Genomic DNA, 12,525 nt, shown 5'->3' with positions numbered 1-12,525 from the left:
CTACACGGCTGCATGCCTTACTGCAATGAATGTTATCTCGTAATAACTTGCTACGTTACAAGCCAGGCAGATATTCAAACCTCGGTCGGCAGTCTAAGAATGGCGACTTCACACAGGGACTCAAAGGGAAGATAGCCCAGGAGGCGGCAGCGAATGTCATGCGATCACAGTCGTGAGTGTACGTTCAGAATTGTCAAAAATTAACGACTGTGAAAATAATTTTCATAAACACAGATTTTATTAAATTTAATAAGCAAATTAATATCGGAATTTGCCCCTGGACATTCTCTCTTTACAAAAGTATAGCGAAGAAACGAGGAATAATTCATAAAAGTACTGTGCTAGTCAGAATATCACTTGCCAAATAGATGTTTCACTATTGTACAACATTGCGTATTGTTCATGTGATCAAAGCATGGAAGGGAGGTGGAGAGCTCGTGCTAAAAGGACCTCAGCGTGGCAGTCCAAGAGTGGCGACTGTCACAGGGGGACATAAATAGAAAATAAGCCCGGAGGCGACAGCGAATTTCATGCGATCACAGTTGTGAGAGAGTGTTCAGAATTGTCAAAAATTAAAGAATGCAAAAATAATATCGAGGGCAGAAGAAACGTGCGAGTATAACGAGTGAATAATAATCAAAGTACTGTGTTCACTTCAATGTTTGTGAAGTGTCTAACATGTTTGAGAAATATGGTGCAGTTGGTACCATCAAATGGCTCTAAGCACTATGGGACTCAACATTTTAGGTCATCAGTCCCCTAGATCTTAGAACTACTTAAACCTAACTAATCTAAGGACATCACACACATCCATGCCCGAGGCAGGATTCGAACCTGCGACCGTAGCAGTCGCCGGCTCCGGACTGAAGCGCCTAGAACCGCTCGGCCATCACGGCCGGCAGTTTGTACCATCTCTGGACAGTAGACAGGATTGAAGGTTTTACATTTGTATAAATAAGAACTTCTGAAATACGTAAAAAATTACAATTACATGAACAGGTCGCTCTTTAGAGTATCTCAGCAAAAAACTTTTCAGTCTCGAAATTTAACTTCAGCTCAAGTAACTAAGAGCTTAAAGACACAATATGTCGGTACACAGAAACAAATCACACATGAACAACAGTAAAAATTGAAACTTCTCCTCAGAAAATTAAGAATGCAGTACAGCGAGCGCCAATACTGCCAGCTAAATAAAAGACTCTAACTACTGAAGGCATTAACTACTGACAGGCATACTTAGCAAATGAAAGATTTTGATAGAGAACAAACAATGTATTTACCTGAATAGTGTTCAAAAGTCGTGATATATATATATATATATATATATATATATATATATATATATATATATATATATATATATATATATATATATATATATATATGACATTCAATTAAACAAATTTCCTCTTTCTGACGGATACACGTCCAGATCGTCCGCCCATAGTGACCTCTCAAAACTCTGGCATCTCTCTCTCCACATCCACCACTGCTGGCAGCTCATCTCAAACTGCCCAACGCTACGCGCTGTTCACATCCAACTGCCCAACGCTAAGCTATCGAATATTCCAACAATGAGTCCAATCAGTCACAGACTGCACACAGCGCAGTCAGCGGTTTTCACACAGAGCACTACGTGGAATTATGAACATAAAAACCTAAACAGCATACTTACAATATAAAGCTCACAAGCAATTTAATTCGGCATCTTAAGAATTTAAAATGAGATTAACAATTGTCAGACATCATGATTAACAACCAGAGCATTTTTGAAATACATCTTAATGGTAGTGAAACCAAAATTTAAAACAATGTCACAATGATTACGAAAACCGACAACTATATAACACGGTGCTACAAAAGAAACTTTTAAAACACCTAACTTCCCTTAGATAATGAATGTCGATGGTTCCGGGTTTGGATCCCAGATACTTTTGCTCAAAGCTGGCTACTGTTAAACACCCATGTAGTTCCATTACACATACCAAATGGTTACTTCATAATTTTGACTGAATAATGAATCATCATCCGTGCATATAGCTTACATAAAAATTAGGCATCACTCAAGGTTTGCCCGAAACATGTCAACATTAGATACAAGATACAAAATGTTAACAACATCAGATTGACGTTCGTCTCGCTTGTGTCGCTGACAGCTTTAATATTCTATAAACCTGTTCCAAGAAATAAGTTAACAACATTTCCAGCTAACTAAAACAGTTGTGGCTAATCAAGTGCAGAAGTAGCAAAACCACCAGCTTACAGGGCCGAATAGAAAATTATCCGTCTAGGAACATACTAATCAGATTAACATGCGGGTCACGTATTAACGTGCCGTGTCCAAAATGTCAGAATAATCAGCTACATCTGACACTTCACACTGGCAGGCCACAACTTCCGAAACGCCCCGCATGCTCTCTGAACGACAGAAGAGGGGGGTACCTCCGCGGCTGACGCCTACCGCCTCGCGCCCACTGACCTCAGCTCACAGCCAGCTTCCCGACACGGCTCAGAGCCGCGATCTATCACTGCCTCGCCAGAGAGAGCGTACACCATTTCTGCCCAGTGACTCATGCACCCAGACATTATAACATAAACAAAAAGTAGTGCCACTCTTGGCGGAGTATATTAACAGTTTGTGCTAAGCATCTAAGAGACCAATACAGTTATGAACATGGCTGTTATTCAGCAACTGTGTACTAGTTTCAACATAGGATTAAACAGCCAGCCGGTTGCATATAAACGATAGATACATTGACCTATGTTTCGACACCTACTAGGGATGCCCTCATCAGAATAAATGTTGCTAAATCGTAAAATTACATTATTAAAAAGCAATAGTCAAAATTTGGGCACATTTAGAAAAGGCTACAGCGTTATTCTTTACTTTTGACAGGAGAATAGCTGTTCAAGATTCTGACTATTGCGTTTTAGCAATGTAATTTCATGATTTTGCAACATTTATTCTGATGAGGGCACCCCTAATAGGTGTCGAAACGTAGATCAGTGTACATACCGTTTACATCTACAGCTACATGATTACTCTCCTATTCATAATAAAGAGCCTGAAAGAGGGTTCAGTGAGCCACCTTCAAGCTGTCTCTCTACCGTTCCATTCTCGAGCGGCGCGCTGAAAAAACGAGCACTTACATTTTTCTGTGCGAGCCCTAATTTCTCTTATTTTATCTCCCTAAGTAGATGAGTACCGACAGAATGTTTTCGCAATCGGAGGAGAAAAGTGATGACTAAAATTTCATGAGAAGATCCCGTCGCAATGAAAAACGCCTTTGTTTTAATGATTGCCGCTCCAAATCACGTAGCATGTCTGTGGCACATTCTACCCTATTTCGCGATAATCCAAAACGAGCCACCCTCCTTTGTACTTTTTCGATGTCATCCGTCAGTCCCACCTGATGCGGATCCCACACCGCGCAGCAGTACTCCAGAGCAGGGCGGACAAGCGTGGTGTAAGCAGTCTCTGTAGTAGACCTGTTGCACCTCCTAAGTGTTCTGCCAACGAATCACAGTCTTTGGTTTGCTCTACCCACAACATTATCGACATGATCGTTCCAATTTAGGTTATTTGTGATAGTACTCCCTAATTATTTAGTTGAATTTACAGCCTTCAGATTTGTGTGCCTTATCGCGTAATGGAAATTTAGTGAATTTCTTTTAATACTCATGTGAATAGCTTCACACTTTTCTTTAGTCAGGGTCAATTGCCACTTTTCGCACCATACAGATATCTTATCCAAATCATTTTTCAATTCGTTTTCGTCATTTGATGACTTTACAAGACGGCTACTAAGATTTTCTCCTATATCGTTAATACAGATCAGGAACAATAGAGGGCCTATAACACTTCCTTGGGGAACTTCTGTTTTACTCCATGACTTTCTGGCTATTACTACGAACTGTGACCTTCGAGACAGGAAATCACGAATCCAGTCACACAAATGAGGCGATATTCCATAGGCACACAATTTGGTTAGAAGACGCTTGTGAGGAACGGTGTCGAAAGCCTTCTGGAAATCTAAAAATATGGAATCAATTTGACACCCCCTGTAGATAGCACTCGTTACTTCATAAGTATAAAGAGCTAGTTGTGTTTCGCAAAAACGATATTTTCTGAATCCATGCTGACTGTGAGTCAATAAATCGTATTCTTCGAGGTACTTCATAATGATCGAATACAGTATATGTTCCAAAACCTTACTGCAAATCGACGTTAGTGATATGGGCCTGTAATTCAGTGGATTACTCCTGCTTCCCTTTTTGGGTATTGGTGTGACTTAAGCAATTTTCCAGTCTTTAGGTACGGATCTTTCTGTGAACAAGCGGTTGTATATAATCGCTGAATATGGAGCTATTGTATTAGCATGCTCTGAGAGGAACCTCACAGGCATAATATCTGGACCAGAAACCTTGACTTTATTAAGTGATGTGAGCTGCTTTGCGACACCGAGGATATCTACTTCTATATTTCTCACCTTGGCAGTTGTTCTTGATCGGAATTCAGGAATATTTACTTCGTCTTCTTTGGTGAAAGAGTTTCGGAAAATCGTGTTTAATAACTTTGATTTAGTAGCACTGTCATCAGTAACTTCACCGTTGTTATCGCGCAAAGAAGGTACTGACTGTGTCTTGCCACTGGTGTGCTTTATGTATAACCAGAATCTCTTTGAGTTTTCTGCCAGATTTTGAGACAGAGTTTCGTTATGGAAATTATTAAAAGCATCTCGCACAGAAGTATGCGCTATATTTCGAACTTCTGTGAAACTTGGCCAGCGTTCTTTTAAATTTGGCCTGCTTTTTTGGCTGCTTCTGAAACAACGATCTGACCCGTTTTGTGTACCATGGGGTATCAGTACCATCACTTAATAATTTATGTCGTATATGTCTCTCAATTGCTGTCAATACTATCTCTTTGAAATCATTCCGTAATTTTTCTACGCTTACATGACCAGATCGGAAGGAGCTAAGACTGTCTATTAAAACGATGTTAAGAAGATTTTTATCAGCTTTTTTAAATAGACGTACTTTGCGTATCTTTTTGATGGTTGTAGGTGTTACGGTATTCAGCCTAGTAGCAACTGCCTTATGGTCGCTAATCTCTGTATTCGTCACGATACTCACTATTTGTCCAGGACTATTTGTTGCTAAGGGGTCAAGTATGCTTTCGTAACCATGGGCTCATGAAGTAATTGTTAAAAAAAAAAATTCTGAGAAAGCATTCAGTATAAGTTCGGATGACGTTTTATAGCTGCCGCCGGCTTTAAACGTATAATTTTTCCAGTGTATCGAGGCTAGATTGAAGTCACCTCCGATTTATTACCAAGACTAAGTCATATCCCCCCACCAGACCTCAGACGTAAAGATGTTCTCTTAAGAAAATTAAACAAAATAATGGACAATCCAGAACTACCGATACATTCTGTCATCAGTAACGCAAATGCTAGTCCCCTGCGTTCGAGAAAACCACCAGCAAGATATGGCATGAACTTGAGGAACAGCAACTACCATACTACCATTGAGTGGCAGAAGAGACCTAACGACAAATGCTGCCCAACAATGCCCCCTGTAAAGAGCTGTATGAGTGGAGTATCTATTTGAAGTGAAACTCAAGTTTTCTTTGAAATGTTCAGCAACTATATATTCTCAATCGAGGGGTCAGAAAAACAGTATATGTATGAGAGTGTCTGGTGGCTGATAGCTATACGAACGACGTAAAAGGAGCGATTTTTGTATGGCACATGATACAAATAGTATGTTTACTACATCGAGACGGTACTCGGTGATATATTGCTGGGTTGGAGACCGGTTTCACACTCTAATATTCAAGCTCCTGTACTCAGTCACATCATGTGACACAGCACGTGAAAGCTGCTGTGTTTGGACGGGCTACTCCTGTAACTGAAATATCAGATCTGAAGACGGTTCTAGAAGAACCGAAACCGGTCATATGAATAAACATTTTGCAATCAAGATGGATTATAAGTAACATTGTACAAACGAATGGTGTACTCGCCTTATTAGCAGCAGGACACGAGGTGCGCTGTCTCTGGCGATCTGTCCGCAATGGGTTGGCTGTTTCATCCCATGTTGAGGTAAGAGATTAATAATAATTAGTAACTCGAAAACGAATACATTTGTCGACATGGTAATTGATATAATCATAGTCTCACAAATGTCGTCTCTTGATGGGAGTGACACACCCGATTCGCCACCACATTACAGAACATTATTGACGTGCTCCAGAAACCATTACTTCGAGAATATAAGACAGGTCTAGACACTTGTTCAACACGAGGACAATGGTAATCAGAATTCAAAAACAGACACTGATTTAAAACATTTTTACTAGTGTTGAGCGCTCAGACTGTAACAAAAATAAAAGTGATGCACAAAAAAGTATTAAACGTCAGATACGGGACTATAAACGGTAAAAAGGACAGGTTTATACTAGACATTTAATATTCAACAGCAATGTAGTTAATTTATGCAAGTCTTTCAGAGGTAGGATAAAATCAAACTTTTGATATATCACTGTCGAACTTTCCTTTCAGCTATACTTCCCAGACTTGGCTGGAGCATAGGAGTTCCCAATTGGGAATATTTGAGGGGATACTTCTAGTTCTGGCGTTTTAGGGCTCAGTTGGTAAAAATGAAAGCCTTATAGGATCTCTTTGTTGTCCGTCTGTCTGTTCGACTGTTAAAAGCTCTTTTTCTCAGGAACGGGTATCAGATTAAAATTTGTGTCAAATACTAAGGCCTGTGGGCCCTTGGTGGTGAAGAAAGAGAAGCTTCTAGGTCAATGCACTCAAAAGATACAGTCGTTTATGTCACATTTTTGACACTCGTAAACTCACTCATCAAAACCAATAGGGCATTTCGCGTCGGCCTAGGATCACGAAATTTGGCAAGAGGCAACGTTTTACAGTAGAACCAAAGGAAGAAATCTGAAAGCTGTTAGTTTGTAACTACATCACATGAAAAATATTTCTTTTGACTTTTTTATCCTTCGATTCCCGGCGGGGTCAGGGATTTTCCCTGCCTCGTGATGACTGGGTGCTGTGTGATGTCCTTAGGTTAGTTAGGTTTAAGTAGTTCTAAGTTCTAGTGGACTGATGACCGTAGATGTTAAGTCCCATAGTGCTCAGAGCCATTTGAACTTTTGTTATCCGATATCAAACTTGAAATTAAAACAATCAGAGTAGTTCTGCATTCACGCTGAATGGATCGCAAAGGTAAAAGTCACACATCGGGCAAGGAATGACTTTATTGTTCATACGACGCATTTCGGAATTTATCCATGCTCAGATATCCAGGAGCGATAGCGTCCGAATGTTTGTTTCACATACCACTTGAAACGCCAGATTTACGTGCAGTGATCGCTCCTGCATATCTGATCATGGATACATTCCACAACACGTCATATGGACAATAAAGTCATTTCTTGCCTGACATTTGACTTTTTACGACTGCGACCCAGTCAGTCTGAATGCAGAACTACTGAGTATTTATAGTGAAGGTCGCCTGCATCCTGCATGATTTTCGTTCTCTAAAATCTTGGAATCTGTGGGAATGATATCTCTCCAGTGACAGTGTCGATAACAGGCAAAAGTGGTCGAGATTCTCGATTCTCAGAATGTATGAACTGTCTAGATAAACACAATTAAGTTTGTGTGGGACACTCAGTGCGTGAGTCCTACTCGCCCTTAGTAAATTTTTAGTTGTGCAGCACGAAGGCTGTTTTCAAAATAATTTTCCACTGTGTTCAGTTTGTTTTATTTACAATAGATTTTGAAGCTTTCCGTGGCTTCATCTCGAGGGACTTAAGCACAATTATCGACATAGCACACGCCCGAATTGATATCATGTTGCTATATACAGCGTTCTCTAACGTGGTAAATTTCATGGTACAGAATAAAGTTGTGGGTGTATACAGTTTAGATAATAGTGCACAAGTGCCTCAACGTGAAGCTGTAAAAGCATTCAAAATCATTTTCAAATAAAATAAACAAAAACAAAAAATGGTTCAAATGACTCTGAGCACTATGGGACTTAACTTTTGAGGTCATCAGTCCCCCAGAACTTAGAACTACTTAAACCTAACTAACCTAAGGATATCACACACATCCATGCCCGAGGCAGGATTCGAACCTGCGACCGCAGCTGTCGCGCGGCTCCAGACTGTAGTGCCTAGAACCGCTCGGCCACTCCGGCCGACTAAACAAAAACACATCTAAGTGGAAATTAGTATGGAAATAGTCTCCATAAGAGAACAATTTACAGCAGAAGTTCCCATATCCAGAATCATGGAAGCTAAAAGAGAAGAAGTTCTATCATTCGCTCTAATAACCAAGGATGCGTCTCAAAAACATTCATTGGAGCAGGGCGATTGGAAATATTTTATTTGTGGAACATTATTGTTTATTGTATTGTTAACTGTTTGAATACTTTTTATTTCTTGTTGTTGGCCCGCCTCCTAGCCGAATGGTCAGCGTAGATGGTTGGTATGCGGGAAGACCTAGGTTCGGCTCCAGGTATTGCCTAGGATTTTTTTCCTTACCAGGAGGACTGGCAGTAATTTAATTTAAACTCATTATGCCAACTGAAGAGCTACTTAAATCAGAAGTACCGGTCGACAGTCTGAAAAGTCGTCAAAACGACCGGGAGAGCGGTGTGTTCATCACTTGCCCTTCCACACGTTGCCACATGATGCCGCCAGGCAGAGGCCGACGCCAACGAGAGGAACTGGCCGTGGCGCGTACGTCACAGCACCTGACACTGCAAATCTTAGAAGTGCCAGCAGCCGTCTCCGTCGAAAAGCAAGTTACTGTTTCAGACGAGTTGCGTCCAGCGAGCGGTCTAGACACTTCCTCACATAGGAACCCGAGAATGGTCCATCCAGTCAGCCAGCGTGCAGAAGGCTAACTGAATATTTTGAAGGAGTTACGGAACTCGGTCGGGAAATATACGACCAAAGAAGCAAGACCTGAATAACTACAAGTTTTAATGCTCGTCTGAGCAAAGCTGAATAAGTGACCTGAATGAAAGTGCACTTCTCACGATTGTCCAGAAATCCCTGGAAGGAGGTTCATGGCTAAGGGTGAAAGCGAGCAGACCCAGAGCGAATAAACAAGTCCCGGTCCTGGGCGTGACCTGTACAGATGTCCCTCTTGGACGGGTATCTGATCTGAACTCTCATTTCAGAGGCCGCCGCCTCCACTTTTTACCTTGTGGCAGGCCACGCTGCCCCTCCCACATTCGCTCTTTTGGCCTCTGCCCTGAGGGGTCTCGTGTATGACCGTACATGGTCACCACCACCGCACTGCTGCGTCTCACGGCTCTCCACGAAAGCTCACGTTATATCTCATGAGTCTACGTAACGTTCCCGGCCAATGCCCAAACCAATGAGCTTCCTGTGGCGTCTCCTTTGCACTCTGAGTACTTTCTAGAAAACTGCTGTCCTGTTGCCTTTCAGGCCTTGAATTTTTAAATATGCAACAGTGATTCCTGACTGTGCATTTAAATCCAAGCGAAATTTCGACAGCACATGACAAAGGTAAGACCTTAAGTGGATACGTTTCAATTACAAATTTATTTTCCGTGGGTCCTCCACGGAGGTGAACATTCGCTAAGTGTGGCGGACAAGACAACTAGTGTGACGTCGCAAGTTCTTTTCAAGGCCAGTATTTCTCGTGGGTCCCGGCAGAGGATGACGTGGCGGCCGGTTGACGTCCCACGGGTCTCCAGGGCCCAGACGAGGAGCTGGGTTTTTTGTCCGTTCCCTACCCCTAAAGGTAAAGTTGGTTCGTCAAATAATGACCCAGTGTTGCGTCAGAGACTTTCCCGTGAACACCAGGCGTGCTGGTAGTGGGGTACAGGTAGTCCTAATCGCGAACATTCGGGAGGGATTTTTTTGGATCTATCCTTTTCCTTACAGCCATGGAAAGCCACCTGGAAACGTTATTCAGGATCAAGGGAAGGGGATTATTTCTAATTTACGGCAGTGACAAATGTTTCTTTTGTTTAAAGCACTACAAACCTCAGGCCATGTTGTTGTGATGATTAAGTTACTGAAACTTTCTGCCAGATATAAGCTGTGAGTCGACCCTGGAGCAAGTGCTCTACCAACTGAACTACCCGAGTATGTCCCACCATCTCACAGCACGACCTCCGCTAGTACCTCATCTCTTACCTTCCGAGCTCAGTTGGTAGAACACTGGCCCACGAAAGGAAAATATCTCCGATTCGAGACGCCATCCAGCACACAGTTATAACCCCCAGTAAGTTTTGTATCAGCGCACACTCTGCTGCAGCGTGGAGACTCATTCCGGAATTTAAGTGTACTGTTTTGTCTGTGGCACAGAACTGCTTCTGGTCCTCGCCTGCTGCGGACCTGCAGCACTTCCTGGGCAGCAGCGCCAGCCTGGAGGTGCACCAGCAGCACGTGGAGGGCCTGGTGTCGGAGTACCACGCCGTGCTGCAGGGCACCCTGCGCGCCCTGGGGCTGCACCGGCAGGCGGACGCCTACCCCCTGCACCAGCTGCGGCTGGACATGGACCACTTCGCCGCACACACACTCTGCATGGCGTCAGTGATGCCACCCATGATTCTCGCGCCCGAATCCCTGGGCAAGGACGCCGAGGAAGCCCTCAACAACAGCCAACGCGATGATACATTTTTCAGACAAATCGTATCCAACCCTGAATTCATTTCACGCATCAAGTACGTCCTGCCAGCATACGAAAAGGTTGGTGCGATGTAGCAGGGGAAACTCGTTTCTGATGAACAGATTCAAAGACCATCCTTCCTTTCTTCTGGAAGGAGTCACACACTGCTCAGGCAGACTGTGAATGCTCTTCAGTACCGTTTAGGCAGCCCTGGAGTCAAACTTTACGTGGACTCATGATTAGCACTGCAATCTTATGAGCAAGTGATCCTGTTTATGAAAGAGTATTAATACACTCACTGTTAGAAGTGGTTCTCCGATACGCAGAACAGTAACAGCTAAATTTATTATGTAATGCTACTTATTAAAATGTAATTTGCTATTATGTAACTTTTATGAAATTCACTGAAACGAAGTGTATGGATTGATGGATTTGAAATCAATAAAGATACAATGACACGGAACTATATCAGTAAAACGGTTCATATATACCAAACTTGCAACGTACTGTACACTATCGACAATTTACCATTTGTGTCAGATCACAATTCGAAAGGGGATCCCAATATACCGTGAGCACTCGCATTAACCACAGGGGAATCGTTTTTTATTGATGTTTTAGACCAGTGTCATAGAAAGTAAGGTTGAAAAAAAAAATAAAATTATTTTCAGTATTTTCATAACAAGCATTTGTTTCTTTCAAACACTGTCAATACAAAATACTTGTCTGATTTTTCAAATGCAATTTTTTCTTCCTTTTCTGTACTCATCAAATGAATGTTCTTTTCTCACAGTTCCAAGTACATACGCGGTATTGAATTTTGATTTTTCTATCGACCCTTTCGTCAGAATGGAAAGCAGATTTCTTACTCGGACTCCGTGCTCCCGTGTGGTATCGAAAAACATATAAAGCTTAAATTTTTTCCCATCTGCAACCATCTCCAGCCTGGAACAATCCTTGAATCTTCTATCGAACTCCCGTCCCCTGCTATTTCCTGATCTGGAATTTTCATTTTCTGTGCAGTGTACCCAAACTCCGTATCAAATGCCCGAAAACACATTCTGGAAGCGTAACGACTAAACGGTTCCAACACATACTCGTATTTCGTGCCACAAAACTCACTCTCGGAAAGCAGTCCGCACACTTGCAACAAAAAACTACACTTCACTAATGTGAGAAACACCGACCAGTTAGCGATGACCTACTCCGCGTCCAAGTAAGCACGTGACCCCACGTGCTACAGCAAGTCTACCTTCCATACCATCTGGTGGCTTTAAATATTAGGCTAGAGGTTTTCAAACTCTGGATTCCTTTGTGGCACCATCATCTTCATCAGAAATATAGGAGCTCCTCTGAACTTAAAACATGCTACCACGCATCGACACCTTTACCCGTTTCCAACAAACCTAGGTACTCTGCGTATTTCTGAGCCTAATTTCTCAGCTTCTTATAATGCAACGGAAACAACTTTACCACTGCTTTCATCACTAACAAATATGGTTTCAGACTTGAGATTACCATCCAGTTTATCGTTATTGTCCAAACATTGTTGTTTGTTCATTGTAGACTCGCACTACGAAATAATGATGACGCCGCCATGTAACTTCAAGAAGAGGAATTTTCAACACGGAGAGTTCTACATACATCAAAAAACGTTTTACGTCACCCCAGTTCCCAGAACTCCTAAAGATAGACGTTGACTGTAGATATTGTATCACAGACACTGTCCCATTGACTGTTCAGAGATGTAATTAAACCTGCCCAAAGATGTGAACAACCATGCATGAGCAGTGCCTATTAGATGGAGGGAGGTCGACAGACGATCAGTTCCGGTCATTTCTCCAGG

The 12,525-nt window shown here is 42.1% G+C and overlaps 1 protein-coding gene across 1 annotated transcript in view; it reads left to right on the top strand.

The window, feature by feature from the left end:
* The window catches only part of LOC124777018, a 123,832-nt gene extending 112,836 nt beyond the window's left edge, over positions 1 to 10,996 (top strand). The window contains exon 3 of the mRNA XM_047252271.1: positions 10,376 to 10,996. Within this exon, the coding sequence (XP_047108227.1) occupies positions 10,376 to 10,774 (399 nt within the window). The 3' untranslated portion in view covers positions 10,775 to 10,996. The remainder of the gene's footprint in view (positions 1 to 10,375) is intronic.
* The last annotated feature ends 1,529 nt before the right edge of the window (positions 10,997 to 12,525 follow it).

The sequence above is a fragment of the Schistocerca piceifrons genome, chromosome 2, assembly GCF_021461385.2.
Source record: "Schistocerca piceifrons isolate TAMUIC-IGC-003096 chromosome 2, iqSchPice1.1, whole genome shotgun sequence".
Lineage (NCBI taxonomy): Eukaryota > Metazoa > Arthropoda > Insecta > Orthoptera > Acrididae > Schistocerca > Schistocerca piceifrons.
The sequence above is the reverse complement of the archived record's forward strand: the minus strand, read 5'-3'. Positions and strand labels throughout refer to the sequence as shown.